General features: G+C 49.9%; 1 protein-coding gene across 4 annotated transcripts in view; it reads left to right on the top strand.

Annotated features, from left to right (window-relative positions):
* Positions 1–17,640, top strand: part of LOC122364352 (mucin-19-like) — a 55,069-nt gene that overhangs the window by 25,833 nt on the left and 11,596 nt on the right. Inside the window, exons 2-9 of one of the 4 annotated variants that reach the window (XM_043334648.1) lie at positions 5,446–8,294; positions 8,331–9,369; positions 9,609–9,811; positions 10,592–10,765; positions 10,898–11,052; positions 11,400–11,538; positions 12,484–12,551; positions 13,041–13,161. In XM_043334648.1, the coding sequence (XP_043190583.1) occupies positions 5,466–8,294; positions 8,331–9,369; positions 9,609–9,811; positions 10,592–10,765; positions 10,898–11,052; positions 11,400–11,538; positions 12,484–12,551; positions 13,041–13,161 (4,728 nt within the window). In that variant the 5' untranslated portion in view covers positions 5,446–5,465. Of the gene's footprint in view, positions 1–5,445; positions 9,370–9,608; positions 9,812–10,591; positions 10,766–10,897; positions 11,053–11,399; positions 11,539–12,483; positions 12,552–13,040; positions 13,162–17,640 lie in introns of all 4 variants that reach the window. The other 3 variants (XM_043334649.1, XM_043334646.1, XM_043334647.1) reach the window with 3 other exon arrangements.

Consider the following 17,640-nt stretch of genomic DNA (forward strand, 5'->3'; position numbering starts at 1 on the left):
GCGGAAGGAACACTTCGGGCATCCTGACCTCCGATGGGAAAGATTTCCCGGCCGATGCACCATTTTTATGTAGGGGTTTCAAGCATCGGAACCGGCAACCTTTTAATGGTTCCCCCCATGTACAGACATTACGTTAATCAAAGTTACTCTACAATGCCCGCCTGCCACCCGGGTGTATTAAACTAAGCGGCCCGTATGATTGTTCGTTCACGTTCACCGTGTATCAGCCCGGCATCTGCCTTTACCCAATTCAAAGATTTGGCTCACATTCCCATTACATTGTATTTTGGGTCTCGCGGGACGAAGTGTCATTCTCTCGGATCATTTTCCTCACGCACACTATACACATCACACTTACAATCGCTCACTCATATACGCCACGCGCCGCGCCGATTAATTATAATTTAGATGGGACTGTCCTGGATATAAAACGGGAGTGCCCACCGCTATTTGCGGCGGGTCGGAAAGCCAAATGAAATCCAGGACATTTGTCGGGGACTTCCGCAGCGCCTGGGCGCTGCGGCGTTAATTTAGGGGGGAGGGAAAAGTTCGCTTACCGAAAGATGTTGCCCCGACGACACCGCACTGGCAAATGCCTCGAGAGACGGGCCCGCGAGTCCCAGGTGCCGGCCAGCCGCAGCCTTTCACCCGGCGGGCACGCCTTTCCCGCCGGAGGCTATCATACGGCGGACTGGCCTTACACGCACCCTGGTACTCCGGCCCGCCGCTCCTCTCCGACGTACACGTCGCGCTAAATTTTGCCCTTACAAAAGTCCTCCAGCCTGCGGCTCACCGCTCCTAAATCACTGTCGTGAACACTGCACTCGGCACGGTCGTTGCACGTCGATGCCGACTTCGGTTGCGCGGGCGGGGTCGCCGACACCGGCAGGCAGACAGTCCGGCGGGCGGCGGCAGCTGGTCCAACGGATCCATCAGCGCCTCGCTCAGCCCCCGACTCTGACACTCCGGTCGTCGCGTCCGTCCCCGCGGAGGGCTCCCTGGTTAGCAGCCTCTCCAAGCGCTCCAGGCGCTTGTCGGCGTCGGCGGCTCTCTTCACTTGCCTCTCCAGCAGTGCCGTCAGTTCTTGAATGATAGTCATCGCGGTATGCTCAATCACGTAGTAATTCACAAAACCGACCGCGCCATGTTTAGTTGTCGTTTATCGGTTCGAAGTGAAAGAGCTTATGAATATCAACGCGATTTATTTTAGACCGGTGCGAATGGGCCGAGAGAGAGATCGAAACGTAAACAAGTATGGCGAGCGCCAGCCCACGTCCCGTGCGCCAGTCACGCCGCTTGGCGCGCACAGTCAGCTGGCGCCGGCAGGGGCGCTCACAGGCACCTGGCACCGTGGGGTCGCAGAGGCGGTCCAAGTAGGGGGCCTCGGGGGGGGGCCTATATACAAACACAACAATATGCAACATAACCTTTTCCGGTCAGGTCATGACCTTGACCTGAGGTCAACTTTTCAAGTTGACCTTTCAAGGTAAAATTATAGTTCATTCGACGCGTCTCGACGAGAGGAACACGATGCTGCCAAAAGTAATGTCATGGCTTTTTTTAGTCAAAAGTTATTGCCGAAAAAACGCTTTTCGTAAAAACGGCCATTTTTGGAGTTTTTGTCCTCTGGAGGCTAAACCGTTGACCTGAGGTCAAATCTGAGAGTATAACTCAGAAAGTTCTGTAAAAGGGCTATCGAATGCGCTTTTCCGCGGCGCTGTAGTTCTATCGGTTCCCGAGATAGCCGTCGGCAGTTTCCAAAATGTTGAAATATTCAACATTTTATCTTTGGTGACCTCTGGTGACCTGACCTTTGACCTGACCCAAAAATGACGGAAGTGTTTTCGTCCTTATTTTGGACGTTCCTTCGATTGCCGCTTACCTCGTGTCGCTACGTGGCCCAGGAGCCGAGTTAGAAGGGGGGGGGGTGTTCAGACAGCCCCCCCCCCCGGCCCGGCGCGGAATCTCAGAGCACCGGCCCGGCGCGGGTTAATCTAATTAAAAATTTCAATAAACATCTGCTGTGACTTATTTATTCCCCTGTTCACATAACAGGCTTGCCGGTCACTTCTTGTAAATACCAAAAATGCAAATCACGCTATCTGTTGCAGCGGTTTCGGTCGCGCTATTGGCGAGTCTGACAGGAGCCAGATCAGCTGCAGATCTGCGCTCTCTCGCTGGTCTTGGACCTCGGTCCGGCTCCCGGAGTTTGCACTCCGAGATCATCCCCCTGGCACGTGATGTGATGTTGCAGCTACCGCCAGCCGTCTGACCCTGGGGCGTATCCGGTGTCACGGTTTAGTCATGGGACACATCAGGCGCGGATACAAGGGGGGGCCATGGGGGCCATGGCCCCACCCCCTTGGCCGATTTTTTTCAAAAATAAAATAAAAAGTTAAAAAGTTAAAAAGCTGAAAAGGGGGCCTCCTGAAAATAAAGTGGCCGAAATCCGATGAGTTTTTTTTTTTACCTACCCACTTAGTTATTTCTTAGAAGACTAGCTGAGAAGACTTCTTTGTTAGAAGATTGGTAAAGCTTTTCATAACTTGGAGGTCTCTTATACTCACAGAGATGACCACTTTTACAGGGCCTCCTAACCTGCACAGAGGGCCTCCAAGCCTGCACAGATGTTGAGATGTTGCGTGAACAGCTAGATAAGCTCAATAGACGCAGTTTTTTTTTGGGGGGGCCAACAAGTGGGAAGATGGGGCCTCCAACAGGTGGGATTATGGGGGGGGGGCCTCCTGGTTTCTAATGGCCCCTCCCTTGGAGATTTTCTGGATCCGCCCCTGGGACACATAGTCAACGCTGACAAATAGGGGAGAGCGGGGTGAGTTGTATCATGTCCAAGTTGTATCAGGGCGAATTGTGCCAAACTTATCCAATAGATAGCGCTCGTGACACGACCAGCCGACGAGGTTTTCCGGGCGCCATCTTTCCCTGTTCTGTCGTGTGGCTGGGTGGACGCGTCTCGAGGTGAGAGCCGATTTTATGTTTTTTTATGTCATTATAAAAAAATAAGTTGCAGGAAAATGTGTGTTTTGGGCATTTAGATGTGCACGAATTTGAAAGATCTCCGTAGCGGTGGTGAGGGTAGGTTCTAAGGCTGCGTGAGTGAAAATGGATTTCTCCAGGTGTCCGCTGTTTTTGAGCACGAGGATGTTTTTTCCAAGATGGCGGCGAGGTACATGTTGTATCAGAGCCGGGTGGGGTATGTTGTAACATGTATGTATGTATGTATGTATGTATGGGTATGTTGCTTTTGATCGCGAAAGCTAAGTCCTGGCTCGCGTTTGTAGGTAGCTAGTCAATACTCCTTCCATTTAGGCACAATGTGTTGGCTGCTTTGCTCTTAACGGGTCACTTTTGCGTCTAGTCTGTTGATGTTTCGTTCGTTTCGATGTTTCGTTCGGATTGACCTAAGTTTGGTCTAATAAAGGTGAAGCCTTTGAGCATATACATTGTATTAACCCCATTTAATGTTGTTGTTATGTTCAAAACCAGTAGCAAGCACACTCCCTGACACGTGAAATAGTGATACCAGTATAGCGCCTTTTGGGGCGACTAACGGAGCGAGCGAGAGGGTGAGCCTTGCACGTGCGAAATTTCGAGGGGGTACCTCCAACTGACTTGTGCACGGCACCCTACTGACCGGTTTCTAGCGATGTGCCAAATTTGAGCACAATCGGCCCAGCCGTTCTCGAGATCTGGGAGCGGCACCCTGCACGTGCGCACGTGCAAAATGGGTCCCGACTGGCTTTTGCACGGCACCCTACTAACCGGCCCCTAACTGTGTACCAAATTTGAGCGCAATCGGTCCAGCCGTTCTCGAGATCTGGAAACGACCCCTGCACGTGCGCACGTGCAGCAGCACCCCAACTCTGGCACATGGATATGCAGTGCCTAGTGGGTGCCTACCTACATGCCAACTTTCAGCGCAATCGGCCAAGTAGTTACCGAAATATTGCAACAATTGCAAAACTGACACCTCTTCGTTTTGCACGTGGCACGTGCATAAGGGGTCACCCACATGCATCGGGAATAGTCCAATACTTGGTAGAAGGAATGAAGCTACCCTATAAAAATTACCGCGTGTAAATCGGTCAAGTGGTTGCTGAGATATAAGCCTCGCAAAAGCGTCCGCACGGCCGGCCGGCCGGCCGGCCGGCCGCTCATACTCAGAAATTTCCGTTATTCTACGTAAGACTCCGCTCGCTTCGCTCGCTCCGTAACAAATTACCCCACCATGTGATACAACTCACCCAAGGCATGGGGCAAGTTGTATCAAAAACATTGTTCTATTCGGCAGACCGTAGAAGAAAAACTAGTAGAAGTAGCGGAAAAGTTACTTTGCACAAAAAAGCAGAAGAATCAAGAAAGGAGACAGTATGGAAATAATGAGTTTATCACGGATAGTTACGAGGTTATGGGTCTCGGAGTAAAAACTGATACAACCCACCCCACTCTCCCCTACTGTAGGTAAATAAACTACCGAGTGCAACGAACTTTGCAGAGGAGGTTAAGGATAAGAGTATATGTATGAATGAATGGCTTTATATGTAATATTATATTATATTATATGTATGTGTATTATATGTATGTAAGAAACGAGGTGGAAAGCTGTTGCGCCAATCCCAGACTTTTGTATCCTTATATCAGCAAAGATGAATGAAAATTTGGCAAACGGTAAACAACGAGTATCTCAAACGATAAACGAGTATCTAACGACTACGTGACACTGTTTGCAAGTTATATAACGACATTACGCTTATTCACTAGTTGGAGATTGTTTATAGTTATGGTACGTTGACAGTTTTCGCTCCACTAACATAATACTGCAGACACTACTCGTATTTCGTTTCAATTATTCGTTCAGTGTTATTGACGATTGCTGAAAAGGGAGAAAAAGAAGAGCGAGATAGATGAAAACTGAAGAATGCAGAATCCAAGGAGATTGAGTGAAAGAGAGAGAGAGAGAGAGAGAGAGAGAGAGAGAGAGAGAGAGAGAGAGAGAGAGAGAGAGGGAGAGGGAGGGAGAGAGAGAGGAGAACGAGGAGGGAGGGAGAGAGCTTCAGACACTTGGCCTTTGGGAGTGCCGGTGAACGAACCTCCGATGCCACGGAGAGTTGACCGTCAAAAGTAGCTCCCCGCCGTTAACATTTCGGCCTTGTTGTAGGGGAGAGATTAGGAACGCTGCGCCGAGCATTGGGATGGGCGGCTACATTATGCAGATATTTCACTTCAGTGTTAACTGAGGCATCATTTCCTTCCTCCACTACACAATGAATGTATGATAACTATCGCTGCATTTATTCTCACGCAGAAAAAAGCACAAAAAGTTCGAACATAAATCTTCAAACTTCAGTAACATCTTCAATCAGTCAGTTTTCACTCATGGTGTAGTCACCGGCGACCTCCTGCCCTGACACCTCGTTCTCGTTCCAGGTTCGTCGACAGACCCGAGGATGCTGTCTCCACCGCTACGTGGCCGTGTGGCCGGCAGCGCCGAGCCTCGACCTCCCGTCTACCGGCGCTCCACGTCTCTGGGTGTGGCCGCCGCCACCCAGGCTCGCGCGCGGCCCAGCAGCATGTTGACCCTCTCCACAGGCCGGTCAGTGCTGGCCCCGACAGTGCCGCGTCGTGACTACGACCCGAGCCTGACGCGGGCGCTGGCGGCGCTGGAGGTCCCCGGCTCCAACGTGCCGCGCGTGCTACAGGGCCGCCGGCTGTACACCTCCGGCTCCAGCGGCGCGCTCGGCTCGGCGGGCTCGACAGTGAACTCCAGCTCCGCCGGAAGTTCTGCAGGGATGGCGAGTGAGTTTGGTACGCTCAGGCGGCGTTCTCGACAGATGGACACTGGTGGGCTGGTCCGCAGTCGCAGTGGGATCTTCGGCGAGCTGAAGGAGAAGTCTGAGGTGCCGCTGACGCGCACGCGCACCGCTGTGTTTGGAGGAAGCCGCGCAGGCTCAGTGCTTCGGGAGGACCATGAAGGGGAGACGAGGGGTGCCCAGCGACCACCGCACAGACCTTTGAGCGCTGTTCTGGGGGACGCGACGGTGTCACGAGATGGAACCCTCAACACGAGGAGTGGCGTGAGCCCGGGCAAGTCCAGTGGCGGCAGTCGAGACGGTAGCGCCGCCGGCAGAGGGGCACCGAGACGTTCGGCGTCGAGCGCGAGTGTCGTGGCAACGATCGATGAATCAAATCGTGACAGTGACAGGGTATTGACTAAAAACTCTACAGCATTGGCAGCAGAAGGCAAGCAGCCAGTTGTCATGGATCCCAAAGTAGCTGAAACTGACAAAAGGGTGAAAGCTGGCAGCGGTCGTGGAGAAACCGAAAGCTACTCGAAGATATCTGCGGCAGCTGCGAGCAAGGTCACGTCTGGGTCAATTACCAAGGAGCCAACAGGAACTTCACAAGAAAACACAATCAAGCAGAGTCAAATATACGCCCCAGAGTCTGGCGCAGACCACGACGCAAAACAGGCAAGAAAAGAAGCAACGCCGGGAACCGCGCCAAAACCAGACACGCTTGTGTCAAAACAGTGCGAAACGACAAACAATGTGCCTGAAAACAGACCAAGCTGCTCTGATGAAACAGAAAGGTCAACTGCTAAACAAAAGGGAAACGTGGTTTCGAAAGGTCTGGGTGCCTCTCAAATAGAAAAGCCGTCAGGGCAAACATTGACAAATTACGATGAAGCCATGATGTTGTTGGGAGCTAATTCGAGCCACTCACGAAGTCCGCCTGCGCCTGAGGTACCGTCTCTTGCTCTTACAACTCCCGACAAACCAAAGAGTCAACCGCTAAAGGAAACGGCACAAGAACCGGTAGAAAGGCGGTCTGGGTTAAGTTCAAAAACGCCTGAAGCTCATAACGATACAGAGAAGAGCATCCAAATAACAGTGAAACATACTGATGGAGCAGAGCATGAGACCAAGACGACGACCAAAACAAAGAAGGTAAAGAAAAAGAAATTAACGAAGACATTACCTGAATTGGATGTGGAAAAGGAGCATCTGAAGGGAAATGCCAGTTCCAAGAAAGAGAAATCAGAGCTTTTACAAATTGGCTGCCAAAACAAACCAAATGAAGGGGCTGTTACAAAGAGAATGGAGATCACAGATGATATAAACAACAATATCTACCTGAAAAAGTCAGTCGCTAAAACCAACAGTCCTATTTCTGGTACTGATGCGTCAGGCCAGGTAAGCATAAGTGATAAAGAAATAAATAAAAACATTCCAGCAAGTCTCGATAATGCCAAAGCGCATAACACCTATACGCAAACAGCAAAACCACCAGAGAAAACAGGAGCGACCGGGAGTGAAATCGTCGCCGAAATCAATTCAAGCCATGAAGGGTTGGCTCATAAACCTGGAAAATCGGAAATACCGATAGTTGGCACTGCCGAGTCTGCGAATGTTTCTATAGTGAATCAAGCCTCAAAGCTCGACGAAAAGAAAATGGAGATGCTTCAGCATATGACTTCTAACCATCAAGGTGAGGATTTACATTCAACTCAAAAACGTCCAGGCACTTCTGCAAAACAAGCAGACGCTTCAAAGCCTGTCGCTCCGTTGAGTCCTCCGAATGCAGCTACCTCTTCATCATCAGTTATATCAACCAAGGGAGCAAAAGATGTCAATGCGGGGAAGACAACGCTCCATTCTACAGGAAGCAAGGAAGTAGCGGATCAAATTGAAGCGGCTGGTGTACGAGAGAACAGTTCGAAATCAATTGCTAATGAAGGGGCAGCGAAGGCCAATTCAGCTAGCATGGAAAACAACCCAATCTCGAAGCACGTAGAAGCAAAACGACTGAACACTGCCATGACATGCGAAGATAGTCTTTCCGCAAAAATCTTGAGTGGCACAGACAGACGACAAAAATCACCCGTCCAGTCGGAGTCAAGCAGCAACACGCTCACATCTCCCGCTGTTGACAGTCAGCGCTCAGAGGTCACTGTCACGCACGCAGTAAGCGCGTCCCACGCGGCGCGTGACGCCCATAGTTCGGATGCCTCGGATGCCGGCAGGATGGCTGCGACTGACAGCAGTCCTGTCACAAAGCCCAGCGACAGCACCAGCTCCGGTGGGAAGTCAGAGCAGAAACAAAATACCCCAGTGAAACATCGAGATCACACTGACAGAAAAAGCGGCCTAACCGACAGGGAGAAGAATGTGAATCGCAATGCGGCAGTGGTTGGAGATCGTCTGATTGTTGGCGAAATGGAGGGCGACGTGCCCTGTATCAACGGGAATGGAAGCACTAGAAAGACTCGATCTAAGGAGCGGAAACTCTTAGCCCGTAGTCCATGTGAAAAGCCTGTGCAAAGTACGGCAGCTAACGAGAAACAAACAAAGCATAATTTTGTAGTAGAACGAAAAGCAAATATGAATGAGGCATCGGCGCTGGCAGCAAAGCAAAGTGGTTTCAAAACAACGAAGACGTTACAAGAGACTAATGCCCAAGCACTCCCTCAAATAAAACTTGGCGGCGGTAATGATGCTGAACCAGCGCCTGTAAAGAAAAAAGTTAAAATTGTTCGGAAAAAGCCACCGCTTATATCTGAACCACAGCAAATTAAACTAACAAATGTGACACCAACAAACAAACTGCAATTTCCGGTTAATACCCTTTCTAGCATGTCTCCCTTTTTACGTGCTGATCAAGAGAAAAACTCCAAAAACAGCAAACCTAAAACCAGTGTTACCGCTTTGAAACAACCAGTTGTGTCCGACAGTAGTGTCAAACAAGACGAAAGCGTGGGACGTTCGTCAGGAAAACCAACAAAGTTGCAAAAGAAAAGGGTCTCTAAAACACCTGATGGCTCCAAAAGGTCCAAAAACATGGAAAAAGTCGAAGCCCGTGAGACGTCAAAAACAAAACGATCCGTGGAAAACGTTTCGACTGACGTCAAAGGCATGCCATCCGATAATTTGAAGCCATCTTTAGCAAATTCAAGATCAAGAGCAAAGAGAAAAACAAACACTAAAAAGAGCAGTTCTAGTCGACTTGACACAAAGAAGGTCAAGTCAAGCTCAGAGCAAAGCTCAAGCTCTGAAAGCTGTTCCTCCAGCGAATACGATTCGGAGGAGGAGATTTCGCCCCTCGAAAGAGCAAAGAGAGAAATACGAGAAGCTAAGGAGCGGGAAGAGGCGCGCAAGATTGAGAAATTCCGTAGACGCGGGCAGCGGGCTAAATTGAAAATGGAAAGGCTTAAAATGGAAGATGATCCTGAGGGGTACATGAAAGTACCGGGTAACCTCAGGTTCGTGTTTATGATTAAGCAAGATGACTGGATGCAGAAGCAAAAGGAGGAAGCAACGAAGAAAGAAGAGGAAGCGTCCCATGTAGATGGAGGTAAGCCAATTTTGATTACATTCACCTTTTTTTCATTCTTCTCGATATATCATGTACATTTATCCATCCACAAATCTCGCTTCAGAAAGGAATAGAGGGCCGGGACATCATCAATGACCAAATCTGGGCTGTGAACTTCACCCATTCTGTCACCGTTCAAACTCGACTGTCATCTGCGGCTCGCGCTCGGACAGCACTATTCGCGACACGCGCTGACACCACCCCTGTGTCACCCTCGGCAGCGCCGCCGGCTGGCCCGGTGACGTCACTGCGGGACGGGCTGACGTCATCGGAGGCCGTCCGTCGCCCGTCGGCCGAGATCGACGAGTCGCCGTTTGACAGAAGGCTGGGCCCGCTGGGCGGACCACCGCCCAAGTTCCGCCAGTATGCCCTGCAGGACTTCAGGCTGCTCAGAGTGCTCGGAAAGGGCGCGTTCGGAAAGGTGGGTTGGGACACGTTCGGGAACTCAGGAAGACAGGCAAAGCTGTTCGAGCTCAGGTTGCCGAGGAAATGATAAGCGTTGATTAATATGGATTATGATCTACAGATCATATTGATATGTTTATTTGTTTATTTAACAACATCGCCAACAGGCAGTGCCCATTTGAGAGGCGAAGTCAAAAACATAAAAACAAATATAGCAGGAGGCAGAGTGCCGGAGAGGAAGTCACACGACAGGACGTCTTTCAGTCGCCAGTTCAGACAGTTTTAGCTCCAAATAGTTGGCCCAGTCATCCTTTCCGTTCCTAAAGCCGACCGGAGAGCTGCTGCGCGCCAAGACAGCCAAAACATTGTGGGTTTATAGGATGCCGGCTATTCATAGACAGGAAATGACGCCCTCAAAACGTTGACGAAACTTGTGGCTCCTTCACCGATCGATTTAGCTGATGTTCTGCGAACCTGGGAATTCGTAGGATTCCATGGGTTGGTTCTCGATGTAGTATACTATATACGCTAAAGCATAGGCAATAGACATCAACGTGATGTATGACACTCATTGCATAGAATGTTGACACCTAGGTAGGTACACTGTCGATAACCACATGAATTTAGCCATAGAAGTACGCTGTTCTGTTGACATAACTTTACACTTACTGTACATACTCACCTCTTATGTCGTATTGTACTCGCCAATCACATTTCCATTGAATTGTGGGACATCGAAGAACACAAACAAGAACTGGTGTCTACATGCACGTGCTACTCGTCTCTCTTCCGATAGGTTATGTTGGCGAGAATGAAGGACACTCGGAACTACTTCGCTATCAAATGTCTCCGCAAGGACAAAATCGTGAACGATGAAGACGTCGAAGACACCTTGATAGAGAGGAAGATCTTGACCCTCGGCACCAACCATCCATATCTCTGTCACCTTTTCTGCACCTTCCAATCACCGGTAAGCTAGAAACGAAATGTTTGTGCACTAACGTAAACCTTTCATTCACTTTGAGCTGCATTACGTGCCACTGCAAGACGTTGCTGCATTCGAGGGCGTTGGCGTGACTGTGTTGATGTTTTTCTTTCACAGTCTCATCTATTTTTCGTACTGGAGTTTCTCAACGGAGGAGACTTGAGCTTTCATCTGGGGCAGATGGGCCGGTTTAGTAATGAGCTGGCGCGGTTCTATGCCTCGGAGCTGGTCTGCGGACTGCGCTTCCTGCACAAACGCGGCATCATCTACAGGTAAACATGTGGATAGAGTGGGGACTCGCCAGGATTTCCCAAGGAATTTCCGTTATCCTGAGGAAGCCGAACCTATAAAAGAGCTTAACGGCACGGCGGTACCAGTATTAAAATGTTTCGCAATCTTATATCATGATATTTCTCATGAAATCGTATCCTTTTGAGACTTGAAAATAACTGTGTGTATTCAACTTACCGTACGCAACCAGAAACCAGATGCGGAACTGTAAGCCGGCTCACCTTTAAAGTATGATATTGATACTGCGCGAAATCGTAATAAGGCCATCAGGCGTCACCATTCATCGTTTTTTACTCCAGTATTGTGATGTCATCCGATCTCGCTCCAGAGACCTCAAGCTGGACAATGTCCTGCTGGACCACGAGGGCCACGTCCGTATTGCCGACTTCGGTATGTGTCAGATGCAGATCTTCCTGGACAGAACAGCGGACGCCTTCTGCGGAACAGTCGACTACATGGCGCCAGAGGTGAGGTTTGCCGTCACATACCTACTTCCGAGCAGCACTGAACGGAAACGGAACGCAGAAGTGAGATAATCTATTAGCAATAAACCAGTATAACGCCTTTTGGGGCGACTAACGGAGCGAGCGAGAGGGTGAGCCTTGCACGTGCGAAATTGCGAGGGGGTACCTCCAACTGAGTTGTGCACGGCACCCTACTAACCGGTCTCTAGCGATGTGCCAAATTTGAGCACAATCGGCCCAGCCGTTCTCGAGATCTGGAAGCGGCACCCTGCACGTGCGCACGTGCAAAATGGGTCCCAACTGACTTTTGCACGGCTCCCTACTAACCGGTCCCTAACCATGTACCAAATTTGAGCGCCATCGGTCCAGCCGTTCTCGAGATCTGGAATCGACCCCTGCACGTGCGCACGTGCAGCAGCACCCAAACTCTGGCACATGGATATGCATTGCCTAGTGGGTGCCTACCTACATGCCAACTTTCAGCGCAATCGGCCAAGTAGTTACCGAGATATTGCAACAATTACAAAAATGACACCTCTTCGTTTTGCACGTGGCACGTGCATAAGGGGTCACCCACATGCATCGGGAATAGTCCAATACTTGGTAGCAGGAATGAAGCTACCCTACAAAAATTACCGCATGTAAATCGGTCAAGTGGTTGCTGAGATATAAGCCTCGCAAAAGCGTGACCACGGCCGGCCGGCCGGCCGGCCGGCCGCTCATACTCAGAAATTTCCGTTAATCTAAGGAAAGACTACGCTCGCTTCGCTCGCTCCGTAATAAGAAGGCACGATGAAGAACGATGGGATGTTTTTGCTTTGCGATACTAATTACTAATATGTGTGAGGTGAGTTGCATTCTACTTGAAAATAAATAGATCACAGATAATAATATAAAAGCTCGCCAATGAACAAATGCACCCTCTTGACCGACACCATGTTTTTTCAGGTTGTATCCGGCAAGAATTACAACCAATCGGTGGACTGGTGGTCATTCGGCATTATGCTATACGAAATGTAAGTAGGTAGTTAGGTAGCTGATAAACTCCCGGCACCAATATTTTCTTTTTTGTTACATTGCATCATCCACTAGACTGTCTGCGTCTCCGCCGAAGTGTCGCCGATTTTTGCACACATACCTACTGCTTGGTTATGCATACGAGGTGACCGACTAAACTTAAGCTTCAACCATGAACATCCACCAGTCGCAACCATTCAGGAACAAACCTGCACCAAAGACAACTATCGGGTAACCACTGACTACCTATAAAATGATTCATGTCCTTGAACTGGCGAACTTCAAAGCTGAACCGGTGCCAATGGCTGAAAAGCCGGCAGGTGGAAGAGTTGCAAACTAACACCTACCTTGAAATCCGGCGGGGTTTTTCGCATCCGGCAGATGCACCAGCATAATCAATCCACAAAAAGCAGACTGACTAAATAAACTCGCTATTATTGGAAGACTTTGATCGGTAGTAATTATTCACCCGTTCCCGACCATTCCAGGTTGGTGGGTCTGACGCCGTTTATCGGTCTCGATGAAGATGAACTATTCTGGGCGATTCGGACTGAGGAGCCCTACTATCCCCGGTTCCTGGAGCCAGACGCCAAGGAAATCATCAAATGGGTGAGTGAATGGCACTATTGGAACAAAGGGGCTTTTGTATAACGTGGTGGAAGCGAATTTCCGCTGCGTGTTTATCGCATCGCTTAGCTGTAGGTTCATGCTTTGCCTTTTGACGTCATTATTTTTGTGTCACCATGAAGCAAGATACACGAAGCCTTTGAAACTTGTTCTCTCGTCCCCACACCACCATCCACGCCTCTTAGCTCGCACGCCTATCCTGTCCCCACGCCTCGCTGTATAACACACCTCATCAGTCGGCCCACCACAGCACCACACGCCCGGCAGCAGCCGTGGCGCCCGGCCAGCGGCCCAGTTGGCTGCCCCGCTCAGTGTGTCTGTTTGTCCACTGTGGAAGCGCTACAGCCTCTCCAGGCTGACAGACCAGCTGGATGGCGCGGTGCCAGCGCGGTCGCTCCGCCGCCTCCTGTCTCTTAGAGACCGCCACGAGCAACCGGTGTCGGTGGGGCGCCCGATCTCGGCTTGCAACAGGTGTTCAGAGATGTTACCTGTCATAAGGCGGAGGATGAGCGGGAAATGCGATGGTTACTGAGACTACTGGCCCGCGCGGCACGTGTGAGCTCCTTCGTATGCTCTGTTTCCGAGCGCGGCTGTTGCCAAGTGGTTGACTGGTGGGAGTGCACTGAGAAGAAAGGTGGTGATAAGGAGGCGAATCCTAAGTCGGAATCCTTGGCCCAATCTTACCAATGCCGTAAATAGGATTTGGCAGCACTGGCCGGAGTTAACGGCACTGATATCAAAGATATCTTTTTCATTTGCATCCAGCTAATCTTGTCCAATGATTTTGATAGCGTCAATGATTATGAATGTTGCCTGAACGAATGAATAAGTGAATGTGGAATAGTTCTGAATGTTACCAAATGCCGTGAATGCGCATTCACGGCATTTGGTAAGATTGGGCCCTTGTGTCAATGCGTCATCATACGTCTTTGAGTAAGACGCTTTTTGGGGTGATAAACGAGCGATTGCTATTGTGGCTCTGCATGTGCACTAGTGGGAGGGGGAACTTCCAACTGACTTGTGCACGGCACCCCCGTTGCCGGGCGCTATTACTAGTTGTCGGGCTATTACTGCCCGACGACGGGCAGTAATAGCCACATGTTCCAGTGGAATGTCCTGAATAAACTGTCTATTGTCTATTGCCGGTCTCCCGCAGTGTGCCAAATTTGAGCGCAATCGGCCCAGCCGTTCTTGAGATGTGGGAGCGGCATCCTGCACGGGCGCACGTGCAAACTGGGTCAAAACTGAGTTTCACACGGCACCCTACTCACTGTTCCCTAACCGTGTACCAAGTTTGAACGCAATTGGCCCAGCCGTTCTCGAGATTTGGAAACGACCCTTGCACGATCGCACGTGCAGTAGCCCCAAACATTGACATATGGATTATGCACACTGATAGCTATGTAAGATAACTTAGGGCGTGTTATTTAATCATGTTTTACAATTTTATACAAATGCATGTTACCGGTTATGACCAATTGTGCATTTATAAATAATAAATACTAAGCAGATACGTGAGAAAAATCAAATTTCTAGACTGCGATGAGCTTCGATATTTCGCAACCACGATTGTGAATAAAAAGATTTGGAGCAAGTTCTACAGGATTGCTACTGATTTATTGACTTTCTTTAATTACGTTTTTATTAATAAGGCAATTAGCAAACTTATGATACAAAAAGCTATGAATAACCTACCGTTAAAACTTAAAATAGTACGATATTATTGGTAACATGTGAAACATGTTACCTTTGGCAGAAGAGGCACACGCGGCCGTGAGGGGCACACCTATGCCTGTGCACCCCAAAGGTTCTTTTTTTTTGGAAATCCACACCCATGAAGCTTGCACAGTTACAAACACTTAAGCACAAATGCAGCCTACATTTGTATGTGCACAACACACATCAATACAAACATGACACATTGCGATAGATGCACAACTACCAAAGTACACAATACACAGGTGGGGCCATCAGAGAAGCTTTCTCTGCCATTCGCAGCGAATGACCAGGTGCTGAAAGAAGTCTATTGCCTCCTCCTCCCTTCAAACATTAGCACACTTGCACACACTGTCTCCGGGTAAAGTCGAGAGTATAGTTGACCCGGTCTCGAAAATGTCAATTATTTGTCAGACACCAGATGCTGAAGTCAGAAGCAGTCTGGCCATCCATACTGATGAGGTTCAGGTTAGTCTGACCGTCCAGATTGGAGACTGAGGTAGTCTGTGGAATCTACGACATGACCTTTGGTGCATTGACCGCATTCTCCTAGACACCGTATAACCCTTCCCAGCGCATTCCGGATCCTCTCCATCTTCTTCCCAGTCACTCTGCCTTCCTCCTCTCCTTTATTCTTCGTGTCCTTTCTGTTTTCTTCCTCTCCCACTTTGTCCGTCTCCTCTCTGTCTCCCTCATCTCCCCCACTGTTTTCCTCTTCTCCCTCGCTGTCCGTATATCGGCCATGCTCGGCGAACCAGTCGGGCTCCCTGCAGCGCGCCGGCAGCGACTCCCACCGGAAGGTGTCGATGAACCGCTCTGACCAAAGGCGACCCTCTACAGCTGCCGGGTATAGCTCGCAGCACAAGTACCCCGGGTCAATCTTCCCTTCTTTATCCGGTCTCCTCGGGTAGGGGTCGTCGACTCTGCGCTTCCAGCAGCACCAGAGCATCTGCTGCGCGTCCAGAGGCAGGTTGAGAAGGTGACGCATCAGCGGCGCCTGGCTCGAGCTCAGCAGGCCAGCCAGCAGCAGCTGGATGGCACGCGGCAACAACACCCGCAACCTTTCAATATCCGAGCCCCACCCATAGTCATCGGACATCTGTGTGTTCTTCGGCCGCAGGCGGATCTCAGGCGCAAAGTAGCACGGCAGATCACCCTTCTCGTGACGCTCTCGGAGGAACTCAATGACGGCCATCATCGACTCCAGCATCCCGTCCCAGGTCCAGAGTTCCGGCGCACGTCGCTCGCAGACCCACATCATCGCCGTCTTCAGATCGTAGCTGCACAGCCTGCTTCCCGTCACTGCAGCGCAGTGTTTGAGCAGGACCAGACAGATCCGCTGGGGCTTGGTCATAGAGCGGATCACTTCCGACTCGAGACGTGAAAATGACAAACGAAAAGCACCACCTTTGTTGACCACATACGTCGGCATTTTTCTTAGTTTTTCCACTAAGTCCTTGCTCGGCTGTCCCGACGGTCGCTCTCGGTTCACGAACTCGTCAATGTTGCACGCAGGGTACTCAAGACAGGGGACGAGATCAATGCTTTCATTATTGATGGCTACTTCAACGCTCGCCCCCCATCCTCCCTCCCATGGTTTTTCGATGGATTCCACATGTTCTTCCATAGCTGCGGCTATATGGGATTGGACAAAACGAAATGAAAACTCACGTCCGACAAAGGTGTCACCCTCCCGCAGGGCGGCATGAGTGATCTTTACAAAACCCGGCTTAACTTTGATCTCCTCTACATGAAGGGTGAGAATGTTGTCTGTTCCTGAGCTGCCTGTTCTATCCGATTTGTTTTGTTCAGTGTCTAAGCCGTACTTTTTTGTTTCGGAGCTAATCTGCTCTCTATCGGAGGACTCACTGAGAAGTCTGAAATGTGACGCATTCTCTGAAACGTTTGAGCTGTCAGAGTCCCAAAGCGGTTCATTTACCCATTTCACCGGTCCGGCTAGAAGCATGAAGTCAATGTCAGATGCTTGTTTGAACGGATCAGATGGTTCGTCGTCGCTTGATTCTCGTTCCCTTGTCGCCGTTCGTTCACGTCTCTTCTGAACCCAATGCGGCATAGCAAAGCCGTCTTCACTCACCCATTCGAACTCTTGAACTGTTTCATAAGGCGAATGTGGATCCTTTTTGGTGATACACACCTCAGTACCTTCACTCACGCTTCCAGAAACAAACATGTCCTGGATCACGAGTTTGCTTCCATTTACCTCGTCGTGCTTCTTTCCGCAGTTTGACTGATTTTGTTCGTTTGTTGACAGTCCTAGCTCACTTTGTGGGTTGAACTTTAAGCCATGCAAGATGCCTTTCAATCGCTGCTTGTGATTATGCACCCTTTGTCTGCTGAGTGACTTTGAGAGGAGCTGCTCTCTCCATCGTAGGACTCTACCTACAGCTGAGACCATCTCGGCCAGTGACAGTGGAGGACCTTCCGGATTACGTATAGCTCTCCGGATTCCTTCTATATTAGGGGCACTGGTGCAGCTCTCCCCGGGGCTCTCACCGATGGCCTGGGGTTGCGTGTCTTCCGTGTTGCTATCGGATGAGAACATCGTAACCATCTGCTGTACAAAATGTGTTTTCATATTTGAGTTTCCTTGCATGATTGGTCTTAACTGGTGACTTATTTCTCTCTCACAACCGGGGTGTGCCTTGATGGCATTGTTCGCATCGATTCTGTATCGAATAACCTTTAGAAGGCTGATCAATTTCTCAGTCTTGGTGGCAAACGGAG

The sequence above is a fragment of the Amphibalanus amphitrite genome, unplaced genomic scaffold (genome assembly GCF_019059575.1).
Source record: "Amphibalanus amphitrite isolate SeventyFive unplaced genomic scaffold, NRLGWU_Aamphi_draft 000671F_arrow, whole genome shotgun sequence".
Taxonomy (NCBI): Eukaryota; Metazoa; Arthropoda; class Thecostraca; order Balanomorpha; family Balanidae; genus Amphibalanus; species Amphibalanus amphitrite.